This window comes from Sorex araneus, chromosome 5 (assembly GCF_027595985.1).
Source record: "Sorex araneus isolate mSorAra2 chromosome 5, mSorAra2.pri, whole genome shotgun sequence".
Taxonomy (NCBI): domain Eukaryota; kingdom Metazoa; phylum Chordata; class Mammalia; order Eulipotyphla; family Soricidae; genus Sorex; species Sorex araneus.
The window spans coordinates 198,232,479-198,259,750 of NC_073306.1; the positions used below are offsets into that span (position 1 = coordinate 198,232,479).

The 27,272-nt window shown below is 41.4% G+C and overlaps 1 protein-coding gene across 1 annotated transcript in view; it reads left to right on the forward strand.

Annotated features, from left to right (window-relative positions):
* PARM1 (prostate androgen-regulated mucin-like protein 1) overlaps window positions 1-27,272 on the forward strand; it is a 104,830-nt gene that overhangs the window by 66,916 nt on the left and 10,642 nt on the right. Inside the window, exon 3 of the mRNA XM_055140217.1 lies at window positions 20,462-20,540. Coding sequence (XP_054996192.1) covers window positions 20,462-20,540 — 79 coding nt within the window. The remainder of the gene's footprint in view (window positions 1-20,461; window positions 20,541-27,272) is intronic.

The window sequence follows — 27,272 nt, forward strand, 5'->3', positions numbered from 1 at the left end:
AGAGCAAGAAGTGCCAGGAAATGTCAGTTTTGTTATTGTTTTCTCTATGTATTAATGAGATATTTGCATTTTGGAAACTAGTCAAAGAAAGTAGGGCCAGATAAGGGATGTAGAGACTGTATTTGTTCTTAAGAGTCCCTGATATATATTATGTGCAATGCATTTCATATAACATGGCATTTGTTTTTATTTTCCCAGCAACCCTATGGCATTATTATTATTTTTAATCTTGATCTTGCTACTTTGAAAATTATGATGCAGGGGCCAGAGCGATAACACAGCGAGCAGGTAGGGCATTTGCCTTGCATGAGGCCGATCCGGGTTCGATCCCCGGCATCCCATATGGTCCCCTAAGCACTGCCAGGAGTAATTCCTGAGTGCAAAGCCAGGAGTAACCCCTGAGCATCACTGGGTGTGACCCAAAAAGCAAAAAAAAAAAAAAGAAAAGAAAATTATGATGCAGGAAGAGTTAGGGTTGTTTCTGAGGTCACATGCATCTGACATTGGTGGGAAGACTGCCTACTTTAGGATCTCAGGCAGGAAACGGCTTTAGTGGGAATATTCAGTGTCTGGGTTGAGAAACAGTGAGGAGAGGAGAGCCACGTGTGGTGGGAATGGAGGTTGGGGTTCCTTCCTTGGTGTCCTGCAATGGGTGTGTCCTCAGAGGGGACTTGGGGACTTTTAGGACAGAACCAGACATTCTAGGCTGGGGTCGAAGAAATGCCTGTGACTTAAGTGAAGCGAATGTTTCTTAAATGGTCTACAAGAATCTGAGGAGGAAGAGGGGAAGAGAGAAAATGATTCCACGAGAGGAGCTTACAGATTAGTAAAGAGAAAAGTCCTACTAAATTATAACTTTTTAAAATTTTTATTTATTTGTTTTGCTTTTTGGGTCACTCAGAAGCCATTGATGCTCAGGGCTTACTCCTGGCTCCGCACTCAGGAATTACTTCTGGCAGTGCTTGGAAGACCATATGGGATGCTGGGGATTGAACCCGGGTCAGTCACTTACAAGGCAAGCACCCTACCCACTGTACTATCAGTCCAGCCCCTCGAACTACAAATTCTTATTTCAAAGATGTGGTACACCAGTGAGGTTTCCAGCAAGACAGATACAAAACAAGGATAAAAGAATCAATTCCAAAGGTCTGACTGGGGCTTAGGGGGACACAGTGGGTCACAGTAGCGGTGCTGCTGTGGCCCAGGTGTGGGCGGAGGGACTAGTGATTCAAACACAGACAGAGAGAGCCCCAGAGACATGCCGCCTTCAGAGATGCCCCCAACATTCACCCTTTGGTGAAGGGAATCAGTGCCCTGTGCTGGCTTTCCGCCAAAGTCAACGACAGGAGACTCACTGGTGCTCACATGCACCAGTCTCCCGGAGGGTGGGCGAGACAGCAAAGTGCAGAGTGCAGAGGGCGTCTGCAGAAGCCAAAGGAGGAACGCTGACAGACTCAGTTCCAGTGTGGATCCCTCCACTTACAACACCCCCCCCCCTGCTGCACACACACAGCATGCATACACCATCTGTATGAGCACTGCTTTTCCATGTGTGCTTCGTGTCTTTCTCCCTACCCCAGTTTCCGCCCAACAGTTTCTGTGTTTGCAGCATACACATAACATCGCTTGCATGGTGCCTGGAACAGAGTGAATGTTGCTTTTCTGACTCAGTGTCTTAAGGATTGTTTCTAACGAAGGTGCCATCAGAGCGCATGCCTCACTCGGATCCTATGTCTCCTTTCTTTTGTAGCTCAGGCCTTTATCGTGACTTCTGTGGTACTGAAACCCCACTTTTCTGTTCTCCCAGTCTTCTTCCCAGGATCTTCTAATTGGGGTGGATTAATATTCCTGAGCACAAGTTCTGAGCTTTGTACTAAAAAACTCTACAATCTGACACAATCTACTATTTTCTACAAGTACCCTAGTGTCTGAGGACAGATTTTTCCAAGACAGTTCTATTATAACTTTCTGGCTGTGTCTTAATCACCTCAAGTTTCAGCCAATGAAGTGAAAGAGCACAAAATTAGTGAGAGAGCTAGGTCATGGACCTTTGCAGTGTAGGGAACATTGCACGCAGCAAGAACTGCAGAGTCAATGAACGAAGAGATGATTAAATCATCAATAGAGACATGGCAGGTTAGATGGACATCAGTGAGGTCAGCTAGTGTGCATTTCATAGAACAAAGAGGACTTGCCCTTGTGGGTCTATAAAATAAAAATATATTTACTGGGACTTTTTTAATAAATAAAAATATATCTGTTTTCCAGGATTGTTTGTTAGTTTCTAATCTGAGAATGAACCCAGGTGGGTGTGAGAATCTTTGAGTAGCAGTGATACAATCTGTTCATCTAAAAGATGAACAAATTATGTCCCAAAGTTAGGAGTGCCTCGCCCAAGGTCACACGGCTCCGTGGCTAAGTTGGGCCCAGTGCCCAGACTCTTTAAACCATCATCAAGACTTTTAGCACCAACATTGGTTCACTGCCCTTTATCAGCTCGACAGACCTGGCAGCACCCTGTAAGACTGTGCTCACAGGTTACTATTTTGGGCTGCTCTTGTTTAGAGTTTTTTGTGCTGCCTTAATTGTGCATGAATAAGACCCCATTTTTGTTTGGTATTTTGAATTATTCTCTGGGTTCACAAAGCATATTTCTACTAAGCGAGAGACTCATCCATTCATAGTCATTAATGAATAATTCTAAAATAAGTCAAGTGCTATGAGTTAAACTTGTGGAAAGGGGGTTGTGGAAGGGCCCAGACACACGAGCTAGGTTGTAGGAGATGAAAGGAATTTGCCTCTGAGACAGTGAAGGGCAAAATTCAAGAATCTATGCACAAAGGTAAGGAAATAGTGGCAGGTACTTGGATTAAGAGCCGACTAGGATCTAAGTGCCAAAACTGCTCTTGTTGAGGTACCCTGTGCCCTCCCCGTTGCCAAGAGGATAATTTTTTATGCCCAGTACAACTGACCTGTATATCAGTTGTAGTTTGATATAGATGGTCTTGTTTGTTTGTTTTTCATCTTTAAAGCACTGTCCTCACTCAAGCCCAGGACGTGGACGCGTGCCTTTCTGGGTCCTTCTCTTGCCAGTCTGGCAAACTGCAGCTCCTTCTCACTGTTATCTGACTTCACCCTCTCATCTCCTTATCCTGGAGCTCCCAAGGACTAATCCCACCCTACTCACTGCCTGACACACACGCTGTCCTCTCTTTGCTGCTGAGATAATCCCATCCCATCTCCTGATTTAAAATGTTATCCTCATGCGGGCAGTTATGAGCTGTAAAATTCTATTGCTCTTTTGAGTCATCAAATGAAAGGCAGTTATTTCTAGTCATCAAGTAACTCAGTCTCTCCCCATGAGGAACTCATGACCATGTAGGTATTTATATATCACTGTATCACTGTCATCCTGTTGCTCATCGATTTGCTGGACTGGGCACCAGTAACTTCTCCATTGTGAGACTTGTTGTTACTGTTTTTGCAATATTGAATATGCCATGGGTAGCTTGCCAGGCTCTGCCCTGCAGACGAGATACTCTGGGTAGCTTGCTGGGCTCTCCAAGGAGGAATTGAACCCAAGTTGGCCACGTGCAAGGCAAAAGCCCTACCTGCTATGCTATCACTGACAAATTACTGATTTTTCAGTAATTTTAACCCTCCTCTACTCTTCCATCAGTCTGTCTTTTTGCAATTCCTCCGGCCAAACACATTATCTGCTCCCATCTGTCTCACATGACTTCAACACTTTCCGTCAAATCCATGGGTTAGCTTTCCTTGGCCTTGGTGCAAAAATATTATCTGTCACTGTCACTGTCATCCCCGTTGCTCATCGATTTGTTCGAGCGGGCACCAGTAACATCTCTCATTGAGAGATGTATTGTTACTGTTTTTGGCATATCCATGTACAAGATATATTCAGATTCAGAGATCATATAGTCACAGAACTTTTACTAAAATATATTGTCGCGATATTTTATTTTATTGCTATTGTTGTTAAGTTTTTACAGTGCCTAAATTACATACATGCTTCACTGTAAGGAGAAAGCATAGTATATGCAGAGTTTGGTGCTAATCCACATTTTCATGCCTTCACTAGGGATTTTGGAACATGTGCCCATGGGACTATTTTCCTTTTGCTGATTTCATTACTCACAATACCCTTGCCTGACAGAGCCATTAAAAACCTAAAACAAAACTTGTCACTTCTCGACTACTTTTATCTGTGAGCTACTTCCCTTCGGAATCAGGGTGAAAGCCAGGCCTATCCCCTGTTCAGTGCTCAGCAGACTTTGAGCCTGCATAGCCCTCTTCCTTTCTCTCCTTCCACTTTCTCTCACAAGCACACTTGCAAATGACTGTTTCTGGAACATACCCAGGACACCCTTGCCTCAGGACCTTTGCACTGGCACTTCCTGCTACCTAAAATATTTTCCTACTGAGTGTTTAATGTCTTGAGCCCTTAAATCAAGATTTTAGCTGCCATTTCCTCGTTGAGCCTTTATTCATGCTCCTTATTGACAGTCGTAATCCCCTCACCCTTGATCCCTTTACTCTGCTTTCCTTTTCTTTTGATCGCTTCGCACTTTCTGACATTTCATTTATTTGGTGAGTCAGTGCCTGTTTGATGCCACTACATTTTTGACAAGAATCTTGTTTACAGTTAAATGTAGATTATTGTCCTGCCCCAAGAACAGAATCTGACAAATGAACAACTTTCTATGAATAATTTTGAAAAAAATTAATGAATCAGTTAATATCAGGGAAACTACTCTCTTTGAACCTCAGTAATACATGATCTGGATAGTTTCTTTATGGTGGAGTTATTGTAAATTTCAACAAGGAAGTAAATTTGTCTAATGACCATTGCACATTGACTCAGTTGATGAAAGTGACTTATTTTACTACTTATTACTTAATATTGATAGCATTATTACTATTATTATTTTGCTATTATAATTGCTGGTACTATTTTTTTTTTTTGCTTTTTTGGGTCACACCCAGCAATGCTCAGGGGTTACTCCTGGCTTTGCACTCAGGAATTACTCTTGGCGGTGCTTGGGGGACCATATGGGATGCTGGGGATTGAACCCGGGTCGGCTGCATGCAAGGTGAACACCCTACCCACTGTGCTATCGCTCCGGCCCCATATAATTGCTGATACTATTGGTGTTTGTATATTTATTATAATGAAGAATACCTAGCATCTTCAACAATTAAAACATTCTAACACCACACATTCCAGCAGCCTGTCTGCCTTCCCACATTGCCTCAGTGTCCCTCCCCCACCACCCACCTGCCGCATTGTCAGGGTAAGCCCAGTTCTGTAGCCCAGCTCTCCAGTTCTGTTGCTTTTGGTTGACTCTGAGCCAGGCATCTTACCATGAATAAGTCAGTCACTTCTCTCCTGGATAGATTGACCATTTCCCAATTGAATGGCTCAGTCAGATCCAAATGAGGTAGTCCTGACTCACCCTAAGTCCATTGATTCTTCCACAACAGTCTTCCGACCAAGTCAGTAGAAATGAAAAACTGGGAGAGGATCAATGGCTTCCAGAGGTGCTTTCAAAACGAGGCTCAAGCGTGGCATATGTTGGAAGCCAAGAGCTGCCAGCAGCCTGTCGGGGTAGGGGGACCTGGTGGAAGAGAAGCAGTGGTCGCAGAAGCTCTCTGAAAGTAGCAACTTGAAAGAAACAAGTTTTGGTTTTGATTTTGATTTTTCAGTTTTTGTTTGTTTTCTGAAAAAAAGGTGATGTGTCAGATGTGGCTCATCTTGGGTCATTAAGCCAGTACTCTCAGAGGATGAAAACTGTGACTACATTGTGTTTTTGACTCCTTGAAGTAAAATGAATGGATTAAATGAGACAAATATATGAGTCTATGAAGCATCTCATACATAGTTAGCATTAAATCAATGTTGGCTATTATTGCAGCTATATCCCTGACTCTACAGTGCATACCAATAAGAGTTTGACTCTTCTAGACTTGATTTTCTTAAATATATATATGTATATACACGCACATATATTAATATGTAATTCTTGTAAACACTGAAAAATGCACTAAAGGTTAATAATACTTAGAAAATTCGGTAATTAAGATCCATAACAAGGAACAGGCAGTGATAATCCAAAGACATATGAAAGAAAAATAAATTGATTTACATTTGCTATGAGAAAATTTGCATGAAACTTGGGAACTCCATGGAAAAATGCAAAGAATTAACAGAGAAGAGATTCTATCTGTAGGAAAATAAATTTTAGGGGAGGGGCAAGATATAAAAACTGACCTCTGATTTCATGGATGTCCCACTTGCCCCTTTGAGTATTTGATGATGGATGATGAATGACTAGCATCACTTTGAAAATTACTTTCTTTTCCAAGTTTTTAACTCTAAAACTTTTGAGTTTGGAAGAAATTTAAACTTTATCAAATACAGTATCTAAAAGTCAATTCCAACCTGGCCTTGGTGATTAATTGCAGGAAGACAAAGCTGCAGTGACTAATGGCTCCATGGATATACCTGTGTCCTTGGGTTGCAGTCACTATACTTGATATTGCTGTCCTTGACCAAGTTGTTAGAGCAGGGGACATGAAACTGTGATTCTTTTTCCCTAACCATATTCCAAAATAAAAACAGGTCAAGTTTCACTATACTTGGCAAATAGGATTAGGACACGTCTTCAGCCTTGAGAATGTCTTCCCTTCTTGATTATGTCCTTTGAACCAGGAACACACCAGAGTGGAAATTCTCACTTGCTCAGGCTAATGGAATGGTAGAAACTTTTCTCCCCTAAATCTGAGGCTTCTCCTACAGAGAAGCATCTCTGAAGGAATCTCAGAGATTTATATTCCTTCCTCCATATTTCTTTCTCCAAAGCCACGCCTCACTGCCATCACCGAAATAATAAAGTGAAAGAAGATGCAGTAAAATCTTCTCCAGTGTTCACAAAACTAAATAACAGCTCTTGAGCGAAATAGTGGTAAACAGGAAGCTCTTCTATGTGACATTTAAGAAGTAATAACTTCAGAGTTAATATCAGAAAGCTAGTAATTAATATTGAAAGTCAGAGTTCCCAAAAGGCTTACATCTCTGAATATACTTGCCTCTTCCTGCCCCAAACCAGAAAACCCCCAGGGAATTTCCACACACACCCAAAGCCCCCTCCACCCCACAGTGGGCGGACGGGGAGGTTTTTTCATTAATTTATTTTTGACAGTCCCAGTGCTTACTGCATTGAAGATACAAGACAATAGGTTAGTGAGAATTTCTTTTCCTCTCTCTGATTTGACTGCAAAATGGAAGTATCTGCAAAGACCAATTAAAGGAGACAAGTAAGCTGATGTGCCAGATCTGGACATTTACTCTATAGATTATAATTTTCAAAAAAGGAAAAGAAAAATTCACCTTATCCAGGAGAAATAAGAAAGAATTTTTATGGTCTGTTTCACTTGGGGCTATATCTCACAAATCTCTCCAACCTACCCATTATCCTCAACCAACATATGGCTCTTCTAACCCAGTAGAAGTTATAATTCATTTTCACTGATTTCATTTCTTTAATGACAGTCATGGGCTGGAACAATAGCACAGTGGTTGGGCTTTTGCCTTTCACTCGGCCAACCCGTGTTTGATTCTCCGCCCCTCTCGGAGAGCCCGGCAAGCTACTGAGAATATTGCGCTCACACGGCAGAGCCTGGCAAGCTACCCGTGTGTATTGGATATGCCAAAAACAGTAACAATAAGTCTCTCAATGAGAGACGTTACTGGTGCCCACTCAAACAAATCAATGAGCAACGGGATGACAGTGACAGTGACAGTGAATGACAGTCATGTTAAAATAGCTGTGATGGGGACTGGAGTTATAATGCAGCAGTAGGGTATTTACCTTGAATGCAGCTCACCTGGGTTTCATCCTCAGCAACCCATATGGTCCCCTGAGCCTGCCAAGAGTGATTTCGGAGTGATCACTTAAGAGTGATCCCGAGCCAGAAATAAGACCTGAGCATTGCTGGATGTGGCCCCCAAACAAAACAAAATTTGTGCTAAGCCAGCTAGGCTTGGCAAACCTGTCCAAAGCAAGAGAAGGGTAGAAACGTACGGGGAGCATTTTAAGGGACAGACATCAAGCCTTAGCATCAGGGATCTAGAAGTGAACTGTTTTCTTTATGTATTAACTTGCCCTCAAGAGTAGGTGAATCTGGACAGTTTTCCCTCCCTTGTCACACTTTTTCAGTCTTCATGAAGTTACCATATTCCCTAGAGCAATGGCAGGTGTGATACTGGTGCTTCTGGCCCTAAATCTCATCTCTTCCAGTCTCTGTCAGATGATTGACCCCAATTCAGCACTTGAGGGACCAGCACATCCAGCATCTCATCTTTCTGTAAATAGATAAATACGGTATTTCTGTGAGTGTTCCTTTATTGTTCCTATAGTGTTCCTATAAACGGCTTAAGTTCCTACTTGGAATATGCATGGTGATGAGCTTATTTTTATTCCAATTAAAACTATTTTTGCTTTTATGTGCAATTGAAAAAAAAGTCAAAGAACACATTAAATTCATGATTGTATAGCTACTACTACTTAAGTTAAGCTATATGTAATACCTGAAAAACAGATGAAATAATAGCAGTATAGTTGATATGGATGTGGCAAAACACAGGACACTGGTATGGAAGTGTTTTAATTTTGCAAACATTGCCTTGAGGGAAAGGCTGGGACCTTGCCCATGTTTACTACTTCAGCTACTAGTGCTTTGAAGTGATCAAGTGATGCAAAATTTAAAAGAATGCAAATCAGACGTCAAAAGAATCAAGTCCCAACTTTTCCACTGATGGAACCTGATATTCATCTTTAAATGTCTATAACCCTTCATTTCATCATCTGGAGCGGTAGCACAGTGGGTAGGGCATTTACCTTGTACGTGGCCGACCTGGGTTCGATTCCTCCATCCCTCTTGGAGAGCCCGGTAAGCTACGGAGAGTATCCCACCTGCACGGCATAGCCTGGCAAGCTACCCGTGGCTGGCGTATTCGATATGCCAAAGACAGTAACAACAAGTCTCACAATGGAGACATTACTCGTGCCCTCTCGAGCAAATCAATGAACAACTGGAAAACAGTGCAATAAGGCATTCACTAAAACATTAATTCATTGAACCCGCATAGATTTTCCCTCACCAAAAAATTGCATTATTCCAGGTCATGATCTGGATAAAATAAAAACTTGACTTGAGATCCACAATCATTTCCATTGCCCCAATTGATTCAAATCTCTAAATCCAAGGTTTTGTCCTAGATTTAGTGCTTTTGTGAATGAGGTGTTTCTAGCCAGAATGTGAGACCTTTGTGTTTTATTTCATGCTGGACAAAGCATTTAGAGAATAGTGAGGTATATATGTGGGGAATCCAGACTCAATGGCCACTTTTCGTTTCTCCCTACTATCCGGTTCATCAGAGTTTTGTTAACTGCTCAGAAGGCTTCTTATTTTCTAAATTCCAACATAGAGATACTTCCCCAATTATGCGAGCTCAGCACCAGGCACAGGGTAGCTGCAGAAATGATAACAGCTTTGACTTATGACCAGGATTGTTTTTCTTAAGGCTTTTATTACTGTTCCTGGCAAAATACAACATAAGTCCCCTGAGAACTGTTGGGAAGCCAAGACTGAGTTAGAGCAGTCTTAAGGAGATTCTGTTAATAGGACTCAGATGTAGGGGTCACCCACATTTCAAGAGGAATTCTCATTTGGGGCAAGCTCTGTTTGGTCTGAGGAGTGCTGGAATGAAGAAGAATCTTCTGTGACACGGGCCTGGAGCTGCTGTAGATTACGTGAATGTCTTCCCATAATGCTATGGTGAGAGTGAATGAGAATCAACATTTTCTAAACTTGGAATTCCAGTTTCATCATTACAGGTATCAAAGGGGAACCTGGGGCCCAGAAAATGCAACAGTTAGTTATAATAAATCCCAGGCGGGGGAGAGGTCTCCTTTGTACAAGGAAAGATAGTGATTGTTAAGTGAAATGGTACTTCAGCTCCGTGGGATCCAGTGAACTGTCCTTGTGTGCCTTCGGGTGTCGTAAATGCAAACCCTTAATCCCTGTGTCCTGATGGTAAAACTGCTGTGACCTCATGAAAGAAAAGCGAATGAGAAGGAAACAAGCACTTAACTTGGGCAGTGCAAATATTTTATCATCTCAAGAGAGATTCATATTTCTGGTGTATGTGATGAGCTATGCTATGTCAGTGGGCAAATAATTTTTAGGCAAAAGCAAAGCTAATCCCCAGACTTGTATCCTCTGATTACTGGAAATTGAAAATGTTGGAAAAGTGGAAACTCCCCCAATGTTTGAGTCCCAGGACTTACAAATAACCAATCCTGCCTACTAAGTAGCTTTTAGATTAGAGTATGAGCCTTACATGAAAGATTTTACTTGGGGCATTTTTTTACTAATTTGGATAAAGTTCATCTTAGCCACTCTATGTGAAGAAATGACTAAGCAGTAATTTAATGATTTAAAGACTTTAGGGGAGAGGTAGTGAGAAGGATCAATTTACTGAAACTAATGTAGGTTGTGTTAATTAAAAACATTTGTATGCAAGCTATATGCCTATTAAAGGAGCTTTACTTTTTCATAAGTTCTACTAAAGTCCAATAAAAACTAGCTCTACTTTCACAAGAAATCAGTGTAATTGATTTATGTTTATCCTAGACAAATAAAGAGGCACACTTGGTTTCCTTGGTTTCAGGGACATTTAGACTAAAGATCTTGGAGAACAACCCCCATGAAACCATTAGAATAGCTGCATTTTGCATATGTGTGTCTGGTACATATACACACATATATAACGACTCAGAGCTACATATGTTAATATTGGCTATATATTTTAATAAATTTACACTGCTCTGACATATAAAGTGAAAAGTTAAATTTCTGTTAAAAAAAGCAATGAGGGCTCAAGGTGCAGATGTCATTATGATGATTTCCAAGAGAAATTTGGACTCCAGGATTCTTTCAAATTATCCCTCTGCCCCAAATACCTTCATGGCACTCTTTCCCACACTACCAAGGTCAAATATTATATCTGGCTTATAGAATTTTCCATGGTTTGATCCCAAGTGTCCCACTATAGGACCCTGAGTCTTCATTAATTTCTTTTATAACCTTCTGTGTAAAAAGTTGTCTGATTTTATCATCTCTGTTAAGTGTGACCATAAGTAAGTATTTAGTTAATCCCTCAATATCCTAGTCTTTGTCCCTTAAATCGAGACTTTACAAAGGTCTCAACAGTCTACCTCAACAGTAAGTGTGATAATTTACTAAGTACTTCATTTTATTTGATCCTTTCTTCAACCCAAATAAGTAAAGGAAGGGAATTCTTCTCTAGAGATAGGACCCAGATGAGGTGCTGTATCCAAATTGAGATCATCCTTACAGCCTGCAGATGTTAAATATTTACCCCTCTAGCCACTATTTGACCCAAGACCTCATTTCCATCTGTTCAATCTCTGTCCATCCTTTAAGGAACTATTTCATTTCCCTTTCTCCCCAAGATTGCCCCAGCTTTTACAGACATCTACAAGGAAAGATAGAAATACAGTTTGATATCACCTGTCTCATTTTATCTGCTTGCCTCTCTGTGATGGTCAACCAGGATCCATCTCCCTAATAACAGTCCAAAAGCTCAGGTTTTGAGTGCCCAAGAACAGACAGATGGGTAGAGAAACTATGGCACATCAACATAATGGAATACTATGAAGCTGTTAGGAAAAATGAAGTCAAGAAATTTGCCTATAAATGGATGAAAATGGAGAGTATCATGCTGAGTGAAATGAGTCAGAAGGAAAGGGACTGATATAGAATGACTGCATTCATTTGTGGTATATAATACACACACATACAAACACAAACACACACATATATATATGTATATATATATTAGAAGATTAATATCCATGGGCAGGAAAACAGGGGCTAGGAGGACTGGTTGATGGTTGGAACTAACCACAAGTGTGTGTGGGGTTGAGGGTAGGTAAGATAGAGAAGAGACCAGTATGACAATAATAGCTGGGAATGATCATGCTGGACAAGATCTGGGTGTTAAAATTAGGTAAAGGAATATTCTTAATAAACTTTCAGTATCAATATTATAAACACAATACCCAAAAGGGGGAAGAGAGGGAGGGGAGGGAAAGAGAGAGAGAGAGAGAGAGAGAGAGAGAGAGAGAGAGAGAGAGAGAGAGAGAGAGAGAGAGAGAGAGAGAGAGAGAAGAAAAGCACCTGCCATAGAGGTAGGCAGGGGGTGGACGGTGGTGGGAAGAAGCCTGGGGACACTGGTGCTGGGAAATGTACCCTGGTGGAGGGATGGGTGTTGGAACACTGTGACTGAAATCTAATAATAAACGGCTTTGTAAGGGTCTATCTCACAGTGATTCAATTAAAAACTGGGGAAAAAAAGAAGCTGGGATTACATTTTCACTTTCTGCCCACATATCCTAAGTTCCACATATGTATACGTACATGCATACATAAAGACACACCCCAAATGAAATACAACCACGAACTTTATTTAATTCAACATTTGGGTCATTTAGTCTATCGTGTGCAGCATTCAGCAGAACGCTCACGGTGGTTTAGCCCAAATGCCAAAACAAGGGCATAGGCGCCTAGTGGATAACCGACTCTGGACCCCTTAATTCTTTCTTGTTGGGTGTGGGTGGATTCTCAAGCAGTGCTCTGAGAACTTGAAGACCACTCCCAGCACTTCTTGGGTCAGCAGGTTCCAAGCTATGGCTCAGCATTGCCTGGAGGTTTCCAGAACTCCGGCCAGTGGTATTTGGGGGTTGTGGGATATGGAATTTCAGATCGAAATTTAGGTCTGAAATTCCATAACATAAATTCCCTACCAGGTTTGGAATTTAGGACCTTGCACATGTCAGGTAAGGTAGATAGAACCCTGAGCTATTTCACCGGCTCCAAAACAATTCTCTAAAGTACTGATCAGATGGTCCTGGACCAACAGTCTCTCTTCGCCTCAGTTTGTTGTCTGTAAATTGAAGATACCAAGAATACCTACTTTATAGAGTACTTATCGGGATCACATGAATTAAAATAAGTGATAATAGTTAAACAGGCCATGACCCTAAGTAGCATCAAAAAGGGGCAGTTGCTATTATTATTTTTTATTGTTATTACTTATTAGTCTAAACTGTTGTTTAGAGCAAAGATGTGATGAATGACTCTTTCTATAAATAAGGAAGAACCTTTTTTTAGTCTAACAAATGGAGATTCAGGTTCACAGGGATGTCTAACTCCAAGTCCCGTTCTTACCATCTCCACCTCCCTCCTCCAGAACTTGCACAGACACGTGCTTTTGATACAAATTTGATAGAGACAAAATGTTCCTTTCCGCTCAGTGACCTTCCGCACACTCTGAAGTGGCCACCTGCTTCTCTTCTCAATTTCTTACCCAATTTCTGGAGCAGGAAGAGGAAAGAAAAGAGCAAGAATATTGAAAAACAGTCAAGAGGTTTGTTAAATACTCTTCTCAAAATAGATCAGAGGCATACATTTACCCAGAACTTCCTCCAAGTACGCGCCAGGCCCTTCTGAATAAGCTGACTATAAACTTTCCAAGGAGAATTTCGTTCAGGGGCATCGACAGACACAGCAAGACTGTCCTCTTTGCTTCACCCCGAGAAGTTTCCTCCATCACTTCCTCCACCTCCAGCTCTCTCAAAGTAATGCCACCATTTTTCAAAAACCTAATAAAGCTCCTTTCCCCCTAAGGCTCTTTGGATTCACCCCATCACATCTTAATATTCTCATTTTGTATACAACTAGCAAGTTTTCCGCCAGAGGTCAGATTAAATGTTTCTTTTATGTTTAAAGGGGGGGGGGAAATAAGAAAATCTCTCATTGACAAGGGTCCCCAGAGGGCTCTTTGAGCTTTGCAAATATCGCTAAGTTCTGGAAAATAGGCGGCCAGTCTGAGGTCAGGTGAAAGAGGGTTTGGTACCAGCAGGGCCTCGTCTGAGTGTGAAGGATGTCCTGTAGTTCGAAAAAGACTGTGATGAAGAAAACGGGCTTGTCTGCTAGGAGAGGCAGGTGTGAGACAGGCCTTTGAAAAGGATGCTAAAGTTTGTTCCCAGACTTCCTGATGCTCAGAACAAAGGCAAAGCAGACCAGGTAGCCACTAGGAGCTTGGTCTTCTGGGACTTTACTTGCTCAGACTACTTCAAAGATCTTATCTAACTGTTCACTTATATTCCTAAAATAATTCTCCCTAGCTTTTGGAGTCTACAGAGACTCCAGAGCCTGCCGCTGTGTTTAAACCAGAGCTATAAGTCATGGAAATAGTCAAGGAAGATTTGGAGTCAGGAACAGATTACCGAGTTTGCTTGGAAGGATTGAGGAAAGTAGACCTGGAAGAAAGATTAGCAGTTAGCTAATTTAAGACAAAGATTGGAGAACATCACCAATATATTAATGATTTAAAGAATGCATAGCCTGGAATGAAATAGCCTTGGATTGAATGTCAATTGAATCAGTTATCAGACAGTCAAATCTGAATCACTATCTTAATTTCCCTAAACCTATACTTTCTCTTCTATGAAATGGGTATAACCCTGGGCCTCTCATGGAGAGATCTGCATATGATGGTGGCTTAGAGTTCTTGATGCCATTTCTATCCTGAAGCAAGCATGCAGCTTTGATTATTCTTTAATCATTTAAAAGCAGCTTTGATTATTCTTTAGTCTCTTTACTCTTTTCAGGGTTATTATTTAAAAATGGTAAAATTGTATTCTTAGAATTCTCAGCCCTTTGAAAGCCCCAAAAACCTTCAGCACCCCTCTGGCTGAGTGAAACAAGTTGGTAGAGTTGGATGTGCTAGCACAGTGAATATTTCTGCACGATGGCTTCTACAGTATATAGAGACGTTCCCTTCGATTCTTTCTTAATTTCTCTTGGCTCCAGAGCTTTACTTCATGAGTAAAATAGTCTGTAACTCAAAAATCTCAACCAAAAATATGAGATGCCCGCCATCTACCCCTCCCCTATGGAAGTTCACTGCCCACCAAGTGTCCGTTTGTTCTTCGCAGCAGCAATCCTGTTCTGACCAGACCCACCTTCATTTCCCTTCTTTCTGCACCATTTATTTTTTTAAAAAAGAAGACGAAGTAAAAAGAAAGGGGGAATTCTGTTCTAATTTAAACAGAACTCAGGGGCAGGAAGTGATGTTTGTTTTCAGGAGGAGGAAATCAAACCTTCTCCGTTACCAAATAAAGCTGTGCTAAAGATGCCTCAGCAACCCCTCCTTGGCTCAAACCATGGTGGCCCAACGCTCAGAATGGTGCTGGGTTAGGTTCTGGCTGGTTCCAAAAGGCCAGCTCAGGATGGTGACACAGCCTGGTGGTGCCCTACTGAGGACCGTTGGCTCCCAAGGCTAGCACCCTCTGAAAAGAGTGACAGGTGGCAGAATAGGCTGTGAGGACATCTGACTATGTAGTGCAGCCTTAGGACTTCTGAATTCTGGCCCCCTGTTGGGTGGTGTCCACCCTCCAGTGGGCCCCTTTGCTTATCTGCCTTCAAGGGGCTCTGACCATGGAGGGTATTCTCTGTGAAACAGGAAGGCTGACCTGAAGAGACCCCTTTTAAAGACTGGGGTTCTCCAACAGCTACTGTCATCTAAGTGGGTCACTTTATCACTTGCTGTGAAAAGAGGAGGGGATGGGAGGGAAAAGGAGGGAGCAGAGGAGAGAAGAGAAGGCAGCACTTGAGTTGGGAAACTGCCTGATTTATCTTTAGAAAGAGGTGGTATATAAATCAATTCAGTAAATCAAGGTCTTGGAGGAGATCCAACTGCCTAGAGTTAGGGGAAAAACGCTGGAGAAGGTCAAACCTACGATTTCCTAGAGTAAACTCCTGAGGGCAGGCATCATAGGGAAATCAGCTCTTTGCTTTCTCTTTCTAACTTTTTTTAAAAGGCAGAAATTAATTAAAGAAATTAATTAAAAAATTAATTTAAAATTTTTTAAATTATAAAAAGCTGTACTGACTTGCAATCTTCATATCTTTGAAATCTTCAAATTCTCTATCAGTTTGGCTTGCAGTAATAATCTTCATTTCACAAGTTCTTAAAAGAGCTGTTAGAAGCCATCCGTGGAACTGTTCTAATTTCAGCACTGTTTGGAGGCTGAGAAGCCAAGTGCAGAGTTTTGATATAGGCCTGGAGGTTTTCTAGAGGATGTGACCCAGAGTGGTCTCTCCTTATCCAGCCTGTGCATTGGAGCGTTCAGGTCCACAATTCAACCTTTACACTTTAAAATGGAAGAGAGTAAGGTACTGATAATTATACTATCTGTAAATAATTCTAGGAACAATGAGATGGATGGGTACATATGTTCCCAGAATGGTGAAAAGTTCTTAACTGGCATGACCTGATCAGTCCTCTATACATATCAAACTCAGTCTTAAAGTCAGTGTTACCAGTGTGGCCTTGGCTGTCATACAAAATTTATAACATAGGGAGCATTAGTGCTTCCCCTTTGGGGCAGTTACTAAAGAGACTATAATTAAGCCAATTTGCTTCTTCAGTTTTGCTATAATTTCTTTGGTGGAAGGGCTAGTGGGAACATTATACACACACATATATATGCATATATATATATATATATATATATCAGAAGGAAACAATCTACAAATGCAAGTCTCCAAAACTGTGGGACAAAGCCAACACATTTTGAAACCTGGTGCATTCTAGACAGGTGTGGTCCAGGGTGATACCTTTGGAGAGGACTTTAGCTTAGTGCTCACTGCAACCATCAACGTTGTTTGGGAGGCTAGAACAATTTCTCTTTCTCCTTTGCAGTGGGTGAGTAGTACATGAGTGAGGTTAAGTGAATAAAGCATAATCACATAGCTAATATGCATAGAACCACACAAAAGCTAATAATGATTGCACTATAATTAGACTCCAGATCTTTGATGCTTTTTCCAAGGTGTTTAAGAGTTCCATTCATTTGTTAAAGTAGTAAATAATTTCCCAATGGCCTAAAACAGTAAATGGGGTCACTAATACCAGTCTCAGTGCCAAAAAAAGTCACTTTAACTATGAGGGGATAAGAATTCAATTGATTCTTGGAATTTCTAAGGTGAAGTAAACCTGAGTTATATTCATTTATAGTCCAAGCTCACACAAAAAGAGTGTTATGCTTCAAATTGTAATTTTTGGAAACAGTATGGTTGTTCTCAGAAGGCTACTTGCTCAAAAGATTTTTTTAACTGCCCATTAATAGTTGCCTTTGGAATTAGGTTTCAAACAATAAAACATTCATGTTACTTTATAATTGCACCTGGTTATTTCTACAAACAAAAAGTAGTGTTACCTACCAGACTAGGCTTTATATTTCCACCAAAATTAACTTCATTCCCTACAAAATCAAAGTCAGCACACAGGACTGAAAAGTGGCATGTTTCCCAAAGAAGAGTTTTGTTGCATATTGAGTTTTTGTTTTCATTTTAGTTTTATGCCTTAAGATGTTTTTATGCTAAAGTCATGATGGAGGTGAAGTGGAGGAGAGGAATCATGAGTCCCACAATAAAGCAGTAAAATTCATAACAACAAAATTGAAAAGGGTATTTTGAAAAGTGAAGGGAACAGACTTCATATTATATAAACCAGTTCATATTATAGGCACACTAGGTGGAAAAGAAATAATTAAATGTTTTCAGGAACTAATGTCTGAAAAATTCCTTAATCTTGGAAAGGAAATAGACTTCCAGATACAGGAAACCCGAAGAGTATCAAGTGAAAGAAAGCCAAAGAGATCCACACTAAAACACATTATCATTAAAATGGTAAAAACTATCTGATGGTGGGTATGGTGTCTTACGGTATATAACTTTGTACATAAATTGTATACCTTAAATACTGACATCAATACTATTGTAAACCATGATACCTCAGTTAAAAAATGGCAAAAGTTAGAGATGATGTGAAAAACAAAAGAAAAGCAACTTATCACATGCAAAATAATCTATTAGGCTAACAACAATTTTCAACAGAAAGACTAGACAAGCATTACAAGTCATATTCAAAAGGCTGAAGGGAATGCACTCACACACACACACACACACACACATACACACATATAATCAAGAATTCTTAAACCTATAATGTTAACATTTAGAAATTAAGGAGTTATTAAGAACTCCCCAGATAAACAAAAACTAACAAAATTCATCACTACTCAGTAAGCCTTGGAAGTAATGTTAAAGAAACTTCAACTTATAGGCATAGAAAGATTGCACTCATCTGTGGAATATAAAGTAACAGAATGGGAGACTAACACCCAAGAGAAGTAGAGATAAGAACCAGGAGGTCTGCTCCACGGCTTGGAAATCGGCCTCACATGCTGGGGGAAAAGGCAGCTCAGATAGGGAATGGAACACCAAGTAAAGGATGTTGGGAGGACCCATTCGGGTTGAAAGATTTGAACTAAAAGTAGACTATAGACTGGACATGATGGCCGCTTAATACCTCTATTGCAAACCACAACACCCAAAAGAAGAGAGGGAGGCAAAAGGAATGCCCTACCACAGAGGTGGTTCGGGGTGGAGGGGATGGGGTGGGGGTGGTGGGAGAGATGCTGGGACCATTGGTGGTGGAAAATGGGCACTGGTGGAGGGATGGGTACTCAATCATTGTATGACTGAAATGCAAGCATGAAAGTTTGTAAGTCTGTAACTGTACCGTACCTCATGATGATTCAGTAATAAAAAAATTTTTAATTTAAAAATAAGGAAAATAAACTTCAACTGAAAATAAATGACACAAGCAAGAAAACATGCAAAATATAAACTCTTACTGGCAAATATAACTCTACATTAAAAGTAGTGCCCTAAAGATTAAAGACAAAAATGGTACAACTAAAGTAACAATAATCCAATGGTATATATAATAGAAAGATGTTCCTAGTGTGCATCAAAATATGAAACATGAGAGGAAGAAAATTATTTGAGGTGACTGGTGTTAAATAAGCCTATTCTGCAAAGTGAAGATCATCAAATATTGATATTTTAAATTAATATATAGCAATTATACCATAAAATTTGAGGGGAGAGTTACCAAATATTGTACAAAATTATCAAAACATAGTCACTGTCACTGTCATCTCGTTGCTCATCAATTTGTTCGAGCGGGGTACCAGTAATGTCTCTCATTGTGAGACTTATTGTTACTGTTTTTGGCATATCCAATACGCCACAGGTAGCTTGCCAGGCACTGCCATGCAGGATCGATACTCTTGGCAGCTTGCCGGGATCTCAAAGAGGGGTGGAGGAATCCAACATGGGTCGGCCATGTGAAAGGCAAACGCCCCTACCTGCTGTGCTATCGCTCCAGCCCATCAAACATAGTACTAAAGAGTAATAAAATCAAAATAAATGAAGATGCTTTGATTTGATGGCATCACTGAAATGATTGCATGTACTCCCAGATGACCCTTTTGAAGTGCTCTCTACTGAAAAAGCTCTATGGTCCTGGCTATTTAAAATCCAGCCACATAACTTGGTAGTGATAGTTGTATTAAACAGCCTAAGCCTTTCCTTATTTAACAAGAGTTGAAAGACAAGCCAAAATCTACAGAAAGAAAGAGAGAGAAAAAAAGAAAGGGAGTGAGAGGGGTGGAGGCAGGGAGGGATACAATAAGGTAGAGGAAAGAAGGGAGAAGAGAGGAAAGGAAAAAGAAGGAAAGAAAAAAAGAGAAGAAGAAAGGAGAGAGAGAAGGGGAGGGGAGGGGAGAGGAGAGGAGAGGAGAGAGAGGAGAGGAGAGGAGAGGAGAGGAGAGGAGAGGAGAGGAGAGGGAGAGGAGAGGAGAGGAGAGGAGAGGAGAGGAGAGGAGAGGAGAGGGGAGGGGGAGGAGAGGAGGAGGGGAGGGGGAGGGGAGGGGAGGGGAGGGAGGGGAGGGGAAGGGGAAGGGGAGGGGAGGGGAAGGGAAGGGAAGGGAGGGGAGGGGAGGGGAGGGGAGAGGAGGGGAGGGAGGGGGAGAGGAGAGGAGGGGAGGGGAGGGGAGGGGAAGGGAAGGGAAGGGAGGGGAGGGGAGGGGAGGGAGAGGAGGGGAGGGGAGAGGAGGGGAAGGGAGAGGAGGGGAGGGGAGGGGAGAGGAGAGGGAAAAATGACACTGTAGGATATTTAAATTTATTACCCTGTGAACAGTAATGGCAGCAACAATAGATTGATGTCATATTTATAATCAAATATTGTTGTGAACTGTCCTCTAAATTCTAAGCCTGGCAAAAGGTCTTAATAAATATTGATCATCCACTGAGCCTCGCCAACATGAGGATGGGTCGGTAACAGAATTAACTCCTGCATCTCTTCTGGCTCTGAAATGGTCTGAAACGAATAACGGCTCCTGGTGTTCTCTCTCCCCTCTGCTCTGCCCCTTCACAGGCAGCGTCGCGGCCATCACGGTGACCGTCATCGCTGTGGTGCTGTTGGTGTTTGGAGTCGCCGCCTATCTAAAGATCAGGTGAGACATACTCCCCTTACACAAAAAAGAATTTCATTGTGTTGGGCGCCCCGCTGAGATCTGCGTGGCATACTGGCATGTTGATAAGCATCTTTGCTCTCAGAAGAACTGGCACGCAACGGACGTGAAACTGCCCCGTGTACTCACACTGGATAGGAATAGATGAAACCTTGGCAAATGAAGGAATAGACTGAAATATGCAGCGTGCTGAGGTAATGGGATGAAAATGACCCTGAGTCAGGAGTCTAAAGCCTTGGCTCTCTGCCCTAAATTTACCTCATCGCCCTGAGAAAGCCACATGGTTCCTGAACCTCAAGTTCCCTCCTCCATGAATTGTGGGAGAGGGGAGTACTCTGATTTTTAAATTAAGATTTCTGAATGCTGATGCATATTTGTCTACCCAGCCTGCAATGAGCTTTTTCACTGGTTCTGCAAAATATTGAAAATATGTATTTATTTTCCCCCCTTGAGATTACATTCCTATATTTTTGGCTTCAAGATTTTGTGTTATGAAATGTATGTGATCCCAGATGTTCACTGATTTCTTACTTTCCTTAGCCAAATAGAACATTAGGATACTCCGTAGGTTCCCACTTTTGTTGTCTGTGAAATCACGAAGTCTCAAAGTCACAGTGACCTTCAGCTACAAAACCCCAAATAGCAGGTGACAGTCTGATTTATCCATGCATGCAGTGTCTGTAACAGGGGACAGAAGGATGTGTGCTGCCATGATGAACACAGTCATTCGACACGTGTTTCTCTGTCAGCCAGAACCTTTACAGAAGCACTTCTAACCCTGTACAACCTCCCTTAAAAACCCCCAGTGGGCTGAAGAGATAATACAGGGTGAAGGCATTTATCTCACAAGCTGCTGATCTAGGTTTGATTCCCAATACCGTATAAGGACCCCCCGAGCACTGCCTAGAGTGACCCCTGAGCACAGAGCCATGAGTAAGTGCTGAACACTGCTGAGTATGCTCTCCCCACCCCCCATCACTCCCCACCCCCCATCACTCCCACCACAATGCTTTCCCTGCACTTAAAATTAATTTCTGACTCTCCCCTGGCTCTCACTGTCCTTCATGACCATTCCTGCCTGCCTCTTCTCTCTTTTTCTCTTGGCCACTGACTCGCAGCTCACTGCCCTTCTGTGCAGTTCTTCGAACACTCCAGGTTCTTTTTCTCTCCAAAACCTTGGTTCTCTTGCTCCTCTCCCTGAAATGCAGTTCCTTCCAGTTCTTGCTCTTTTAGTGGCTGTTTTCACATCACGTTCTGCAGGGACGCACTCACTCCTCTTGTCGTTTATTCTCTTAGTGCTTCAGTTACGTTGAATCTTCACTGTATGTTATCAATAGGCTCTTGGATATGGCAGTTTATAAATAAAATGATGTATAATGAAACTAAGGTGACCAGTGGCCAATTGGAACAAAAAGCAAAAGTTCCTATGGCATCCTTTCAGTCACACAAAGAAGGAAAACTTCTAAATAAAGATCACAAATACCACAGATATTCTGCAGTCATTTGCATCCACTCGTCCATCCATTCATTGATTTTCCAACCTGCTTGTTCCAGTTTAGCGTGAGAGTGCCCACAGCCTATCTTGGCAGCTCGGTTGCAATGAAGCAGGACTGAGCCTGGGCAGCGTGCCCTTCCAGCACAGGGGATGCTCCCTTTCACACTCACACCAGCTGGGACCATTGAGAGACACCAACAAACTCGTCATCAACATCTTGGGACGGAAACCATGTTACTCCCAGAATCTGCACACAGATATGGGAGAATGGACAAACGCCACACAGTGACTCCTGTTGAGAATCAATTTTGTTTTCTGTCTTCAAAGTTAGACAAAATGATATTGAATGACGTGACGTAATCCGAAGACCTGCTGTCTTTTTATTCTGGTTGCCATCGCTGCTATTTTATTTGCCCTTTATACATTTGTTTGCTTGTCTACTGTCTCTCTTGCTCTTCAAATTTCAGTCCCATGAGAACTCAGATCTTATCTGTGGACACAGTGCCAGAACGAAGGTGGGCTGTAAGTTAAGTAATGAGCCACTAAGATGATACAGTCACGCAGGCACAGTGAGGACATACCTCATCCCTTCTACCTGCCTCTGTCATCCTCTACCTTCATTCTCAGTGTGCACCAATCAACCTAATGGTCATGTCAAGTATGAGACGGCCTTGCAATGTCACCTGCATCTAGGGGAGAAAGAACAGGGAGGCTAGCTTTCATAGAGAAACAGGAATTAAAGATCTTCTGCTTCCTCTGTGAAAGGTGTCATAAAGCTATCTTAAAGTCTCCTTATTTAAAAAAAAATCTTCTCTTGTTTAAGTCTTTATTTTCTTAAGCTGCAACCTTAATTTTATTGTCTTTCACTGAATGGCACTCTTTTTCAGCTGACCTAATTACTAGTATATAACTGCAAAGACACTGTGTTTTAATTATAAGTTAGTTCAACTTTTATGAACCAGTCTTGAAAATGACTCCCACTTTATAACAAAATTTCTTTTTTTATTTTTGGTGGGGAGGGGCAGGGACCATACAAAGGGGTAATTTATAGTAAGCTTTAGAGCAGTTTAACTTTCTTATACCTGTGGACAAGCACCTGACCTGCAAACCAGAACACAGACCTGCAGTGGGGCAGACCAATGGTTTTCAACCTTTCTACCTCTGTGGTATGGTGGCAGAAGTTCACTACATTGAGTGACTTTGGAATCACCAACCATGAGTTTCTGAAGGGCTGTCATCAAAGCCATGACTGGCACCAGAGTCTCCACTTGTCCAAATGATATTAAAATAATCCAAGAACTCTTGCCTTCAGGCAAGAATTTTTATTTGCATCTAAAATCTACTAATATCTAGAATACACAGGGACTCTGATTAATTAAGACTTCCAAATCCAGAAACAGGTAGACTTTAGATCGGATCCCAGCTATATCACTTCCTGATAGGTTCAGGTCAGACCCGAGAATGTTCAATTTACTAGCCTTCACTTCTCTTGCACTGCAAGATAAGTGCTGTGACTTGAACTACCCAGTAGAATTGTTGGGAGGCTCACTAGGCACTTCCCAAGTACTTGGTACTGCAGTTATCCCCAGCAGCAAAGTTGTCAACTGCAATGGACCCAGTTGGAGAATTGCTGGACTGACACCATTAGTTTTGTTGCCTAAAGCTCTAAGGTCACATCAGAAACAGGAAGTGATGAGAAATACAACTTACTGTGCTTAAGAAATTTTGTTAGCAGGTCATTAAAAGTTCTAATGAGTGCAGATTAAAATAACATTAAATTTTTATTTTAAACATTTAAAGTATATTTTCTCCAGGCATTCTCAACATTAGATAAACTCACTGAATGATTAAATTGAATTAGTAATTGTTTATCTCCCCCGTATTGTTGGTCCACCCCTTGAATGCAGAAATGCGCCCAGCGGTATAAATATGAGGTTGCTTTTTATCTCTGGCACTAGAAACTAAGGATGGAGAAAGTGAGCACACTCTGTTTATAACCCCCCTAAGGGAAACCCCTTTCTGGTGCTGTGTTAATTATTTCCGCAAAATGATAACATAAGGCGGTTGATAATGCTCATGAATCTTAAAAGCTGTGCTAAAGCCTCTTTAAGTATAATTTTGTGGAAATTCTGGAAAGCCTCAACAGTCACGTATAGAAATCCATTTGCCTTACTTGTTGTAGGTTATGTGTGTGATTGTGTGTGTGCGTGTTCACCTGAGGTGAGACTTTGCCTTGGATGAAATTTTGTTCTTTTCCTATCTATCATCTTAGACTTCTGAGGATAACATGACAAGAAGGCTGTTGTCTGTGGTCTTTTAGGTCACTTGGCTGAAGCAGCAAGTGATTGAAATAAGAGTCCAAGAGGGACCATTGGCTTCTGGCCTGCAATCATTGACGATAGCCCAGGCCCAGCCAAGGTCTCTACAAATGCAAAAGAGGAGACTGCTTGAAAGAGCAGCCTCGCAACTAGAGACAGGATACCTCTGACTCTAGTAACTGAATCAATTATGTCACCTTTTTCTCAAATTCCAATTCACTCTGAAAACATTGCTAAATTCAGTAGCCACCTGATTTTCCACTCCTATTCCTTTTTTCCCTCCCTCCCTCCCTTCTTCTTTCTTTCTTTCTTTCTTTCTTTCTTTCTTTCTTTCTTTCTTTCTTTCTTTCTTTCTTTCTTTCTTTCTTTCTCTTTCTTCTTTCCTTCTTCCTTCCTTCCTTCCTTTCTTTCTTTCTTCTTTCCTTCTTCCTTCCTTTCTTTCTTTCTTTCTTCCTTTCTTTCTTCTTTCCTTCTTCCTTTCTTTCTTTCTTTCTTTCTTTCTTTCTTTCTTTCTTTCTTTCTTTCTTTCTTTCTTCCTTCCTTCCTTCCTTCCTTCCTTCCTTCCTTCCTTCCTCCTTCCTTTCTTTCTTTCTTTCTTTCTTTTCTTTCTTTCTTTCTTTCTTTCTTTCTTTCTTTCTTTCTTTCTTTCTTCTTTCTTTCTTCTTTCCTTCTTCCTTCCTTCCTTCCTTTCTTCTTTCTTTCTTTCTTTCTTTCTTTCTTTCTTTCTTTCTTTCTTTCTTCTTTCTTTCTTTCTTTCTTTCTTTCTTTCTTTCTTCTTTCTTTCTTCTTCTTTCTTTCTTTCTTTCTTTCTTTCACACTCCAATTCTTCAAGATCTGTAAACTTTAGTTTTTCTTCATCTTATCCTCTGATTACAGAACCACCTATTTCTGTAACCTAAGTCACTCTAGGCCATGGTTTATAAAAATTATCATCAGCCACAGGGCCAGTAATACAGTAGAATGAGGTGAGTAGCCTTTGCCTTGCAAGCTGCTGACCTGGTTCAATCCCTGACACCCTATATGGTGTTTCAAGCCTGCCGGGAGTGATTCCTGGGTGCAGAGCGAGAAGTCATCCCTGAGCACTATACTACTAAGTGTGACCTTCCCTAGGGTAAGGGGGATAGTACAAGGGGTAAGATGTTTGCATGGGCCAACCCCAGTTCGATCCCATGCACCCATAGATGGTTCCTCAACCACCTTCAGAAGTCACTCCTGAGCACAGAGCCAGGAATAGCCAGTGAGCATCTCTAGGTGCTTCCATGAAATTCCCCTCCCCCTCAAGATTCTTCTCTATTATTGACACCCCTCCACCCCCCGCCCATTTTAGCCAGCCAGAATGATGTAGAGGTAGGAACATATATACTTGCAGATAGGTTCAATACGTATTAGGTAAGTGGCCTTGAGCAAATTTTAATTTCCTCAATCCTTAATTTCTTTGCCTACAGAAAAGAAAGCAAATAAGGCTTATGAAGTAAAATGTTGAGTGGAGAGGACCTGGTGAGATCATGTGTGGGTTAAGAGCGTCACTCTCGGGCAAGGCTCTTAATCACTCTGTGTTTAGTTTCTGCCTATGAAGGATTGATGTGGGGATTACATTATGGCACAGATAAACGCTGGGTACAAGGTAAGGGGAAAAGAAGCACTAACTACAGTTCTTGGAGTTGTTGTTAAAACAGTTCTTACTATTTAGGTGCTGAGTAAAACAGTAGCTACCAGCAGTCTCGTTGGCAGGCATCAAGGCCTCAGAGGAGAGGAGAGGGACAAAAATAGTGAGCAGCTCAGATTTCTAATTGTGTACAGACATACTTTTTTAGGGTTTGAGGGGGGGGGGGTTAGGAGGCATTTGTTTTATTTGTTCATGTGGTGTTTTGGTTTTTGTGATTTTTTTTTTTTGTTATTGTTTTTTGTCTCTTTGCTCAGAGCTGCTCGGGGTTTACTTCTGGTTCTGTAGTCAGAGATCACTTCCTGGCAGTCTTGGGGGAACATCTGTGGTATCAAGGGTTGAACCCGGTTTGACCCTTTGCAAGGCCATCACTCGCCCTGCTGTGCTATTGCTCCAGGCCCAACACACCTTGTTTCACTGCACTTTCCTTTATTATGCTTTTCACAAGTTGTAAGTTGGTGACAGTCCTGAGTCAAACAAGTCTTGACAGGGCTCCATTTATCTTCAGCAGCATGTGAGGACGGATGGCATTTCTTGGCAATAAAGCATACACATTAAGGTACACACAATAAGGTTTACATATCTTTAGGCAACACAATTACACATTTAATAAGCTAAGTATATTGTAAATGCAATTCTCATGCGCACTGAGGAACCAAAATATACATGTAACTTGCTCTTGCAGTGTTTGCTTTATTACAACAGTCTGGAATCTCTGAGATGTGTCTCAGAATATCTCTGAGATGTGCCTGGATTAACATGTGAGCTGCCATATACTATTTTGGACGTTTCAATTGTCCTTCTAAAAATGCCTTAGAAATGGTGTCCAAGTTAACATTCATAAATAGAAACTGTCTCCAAGCAGTCTTTATTTGAGAGACTGTTTGCAACTTTCAACGACAGCAAGTGCCCTGCCTGCCGCATGCAGACGGGTATCTTTAATTAGTGATGATTGAAGTACGAGGTGAGTCAGTTCTATTTGGTTCAAATTGGCTCAAAAACTGTTCAGGCATAAGATAATTCCCCATGCGGAAGACTGTATCTGCTGTCCCCAGCACTGTGGCTGCTGCTATAATTGGTGGCGCTGGTAACCCACACATGCAACACAGACTGTTCCCTCCACAAAAATAAATGTAATCTGGATCCACAGATAAAACCACCCCTGGCTCTTAGGTATCGTGTTAGAAGTCACCTGTTTGACTTTCAGAGTTCTAGTGATTCCGTCTCATACTTCTGGC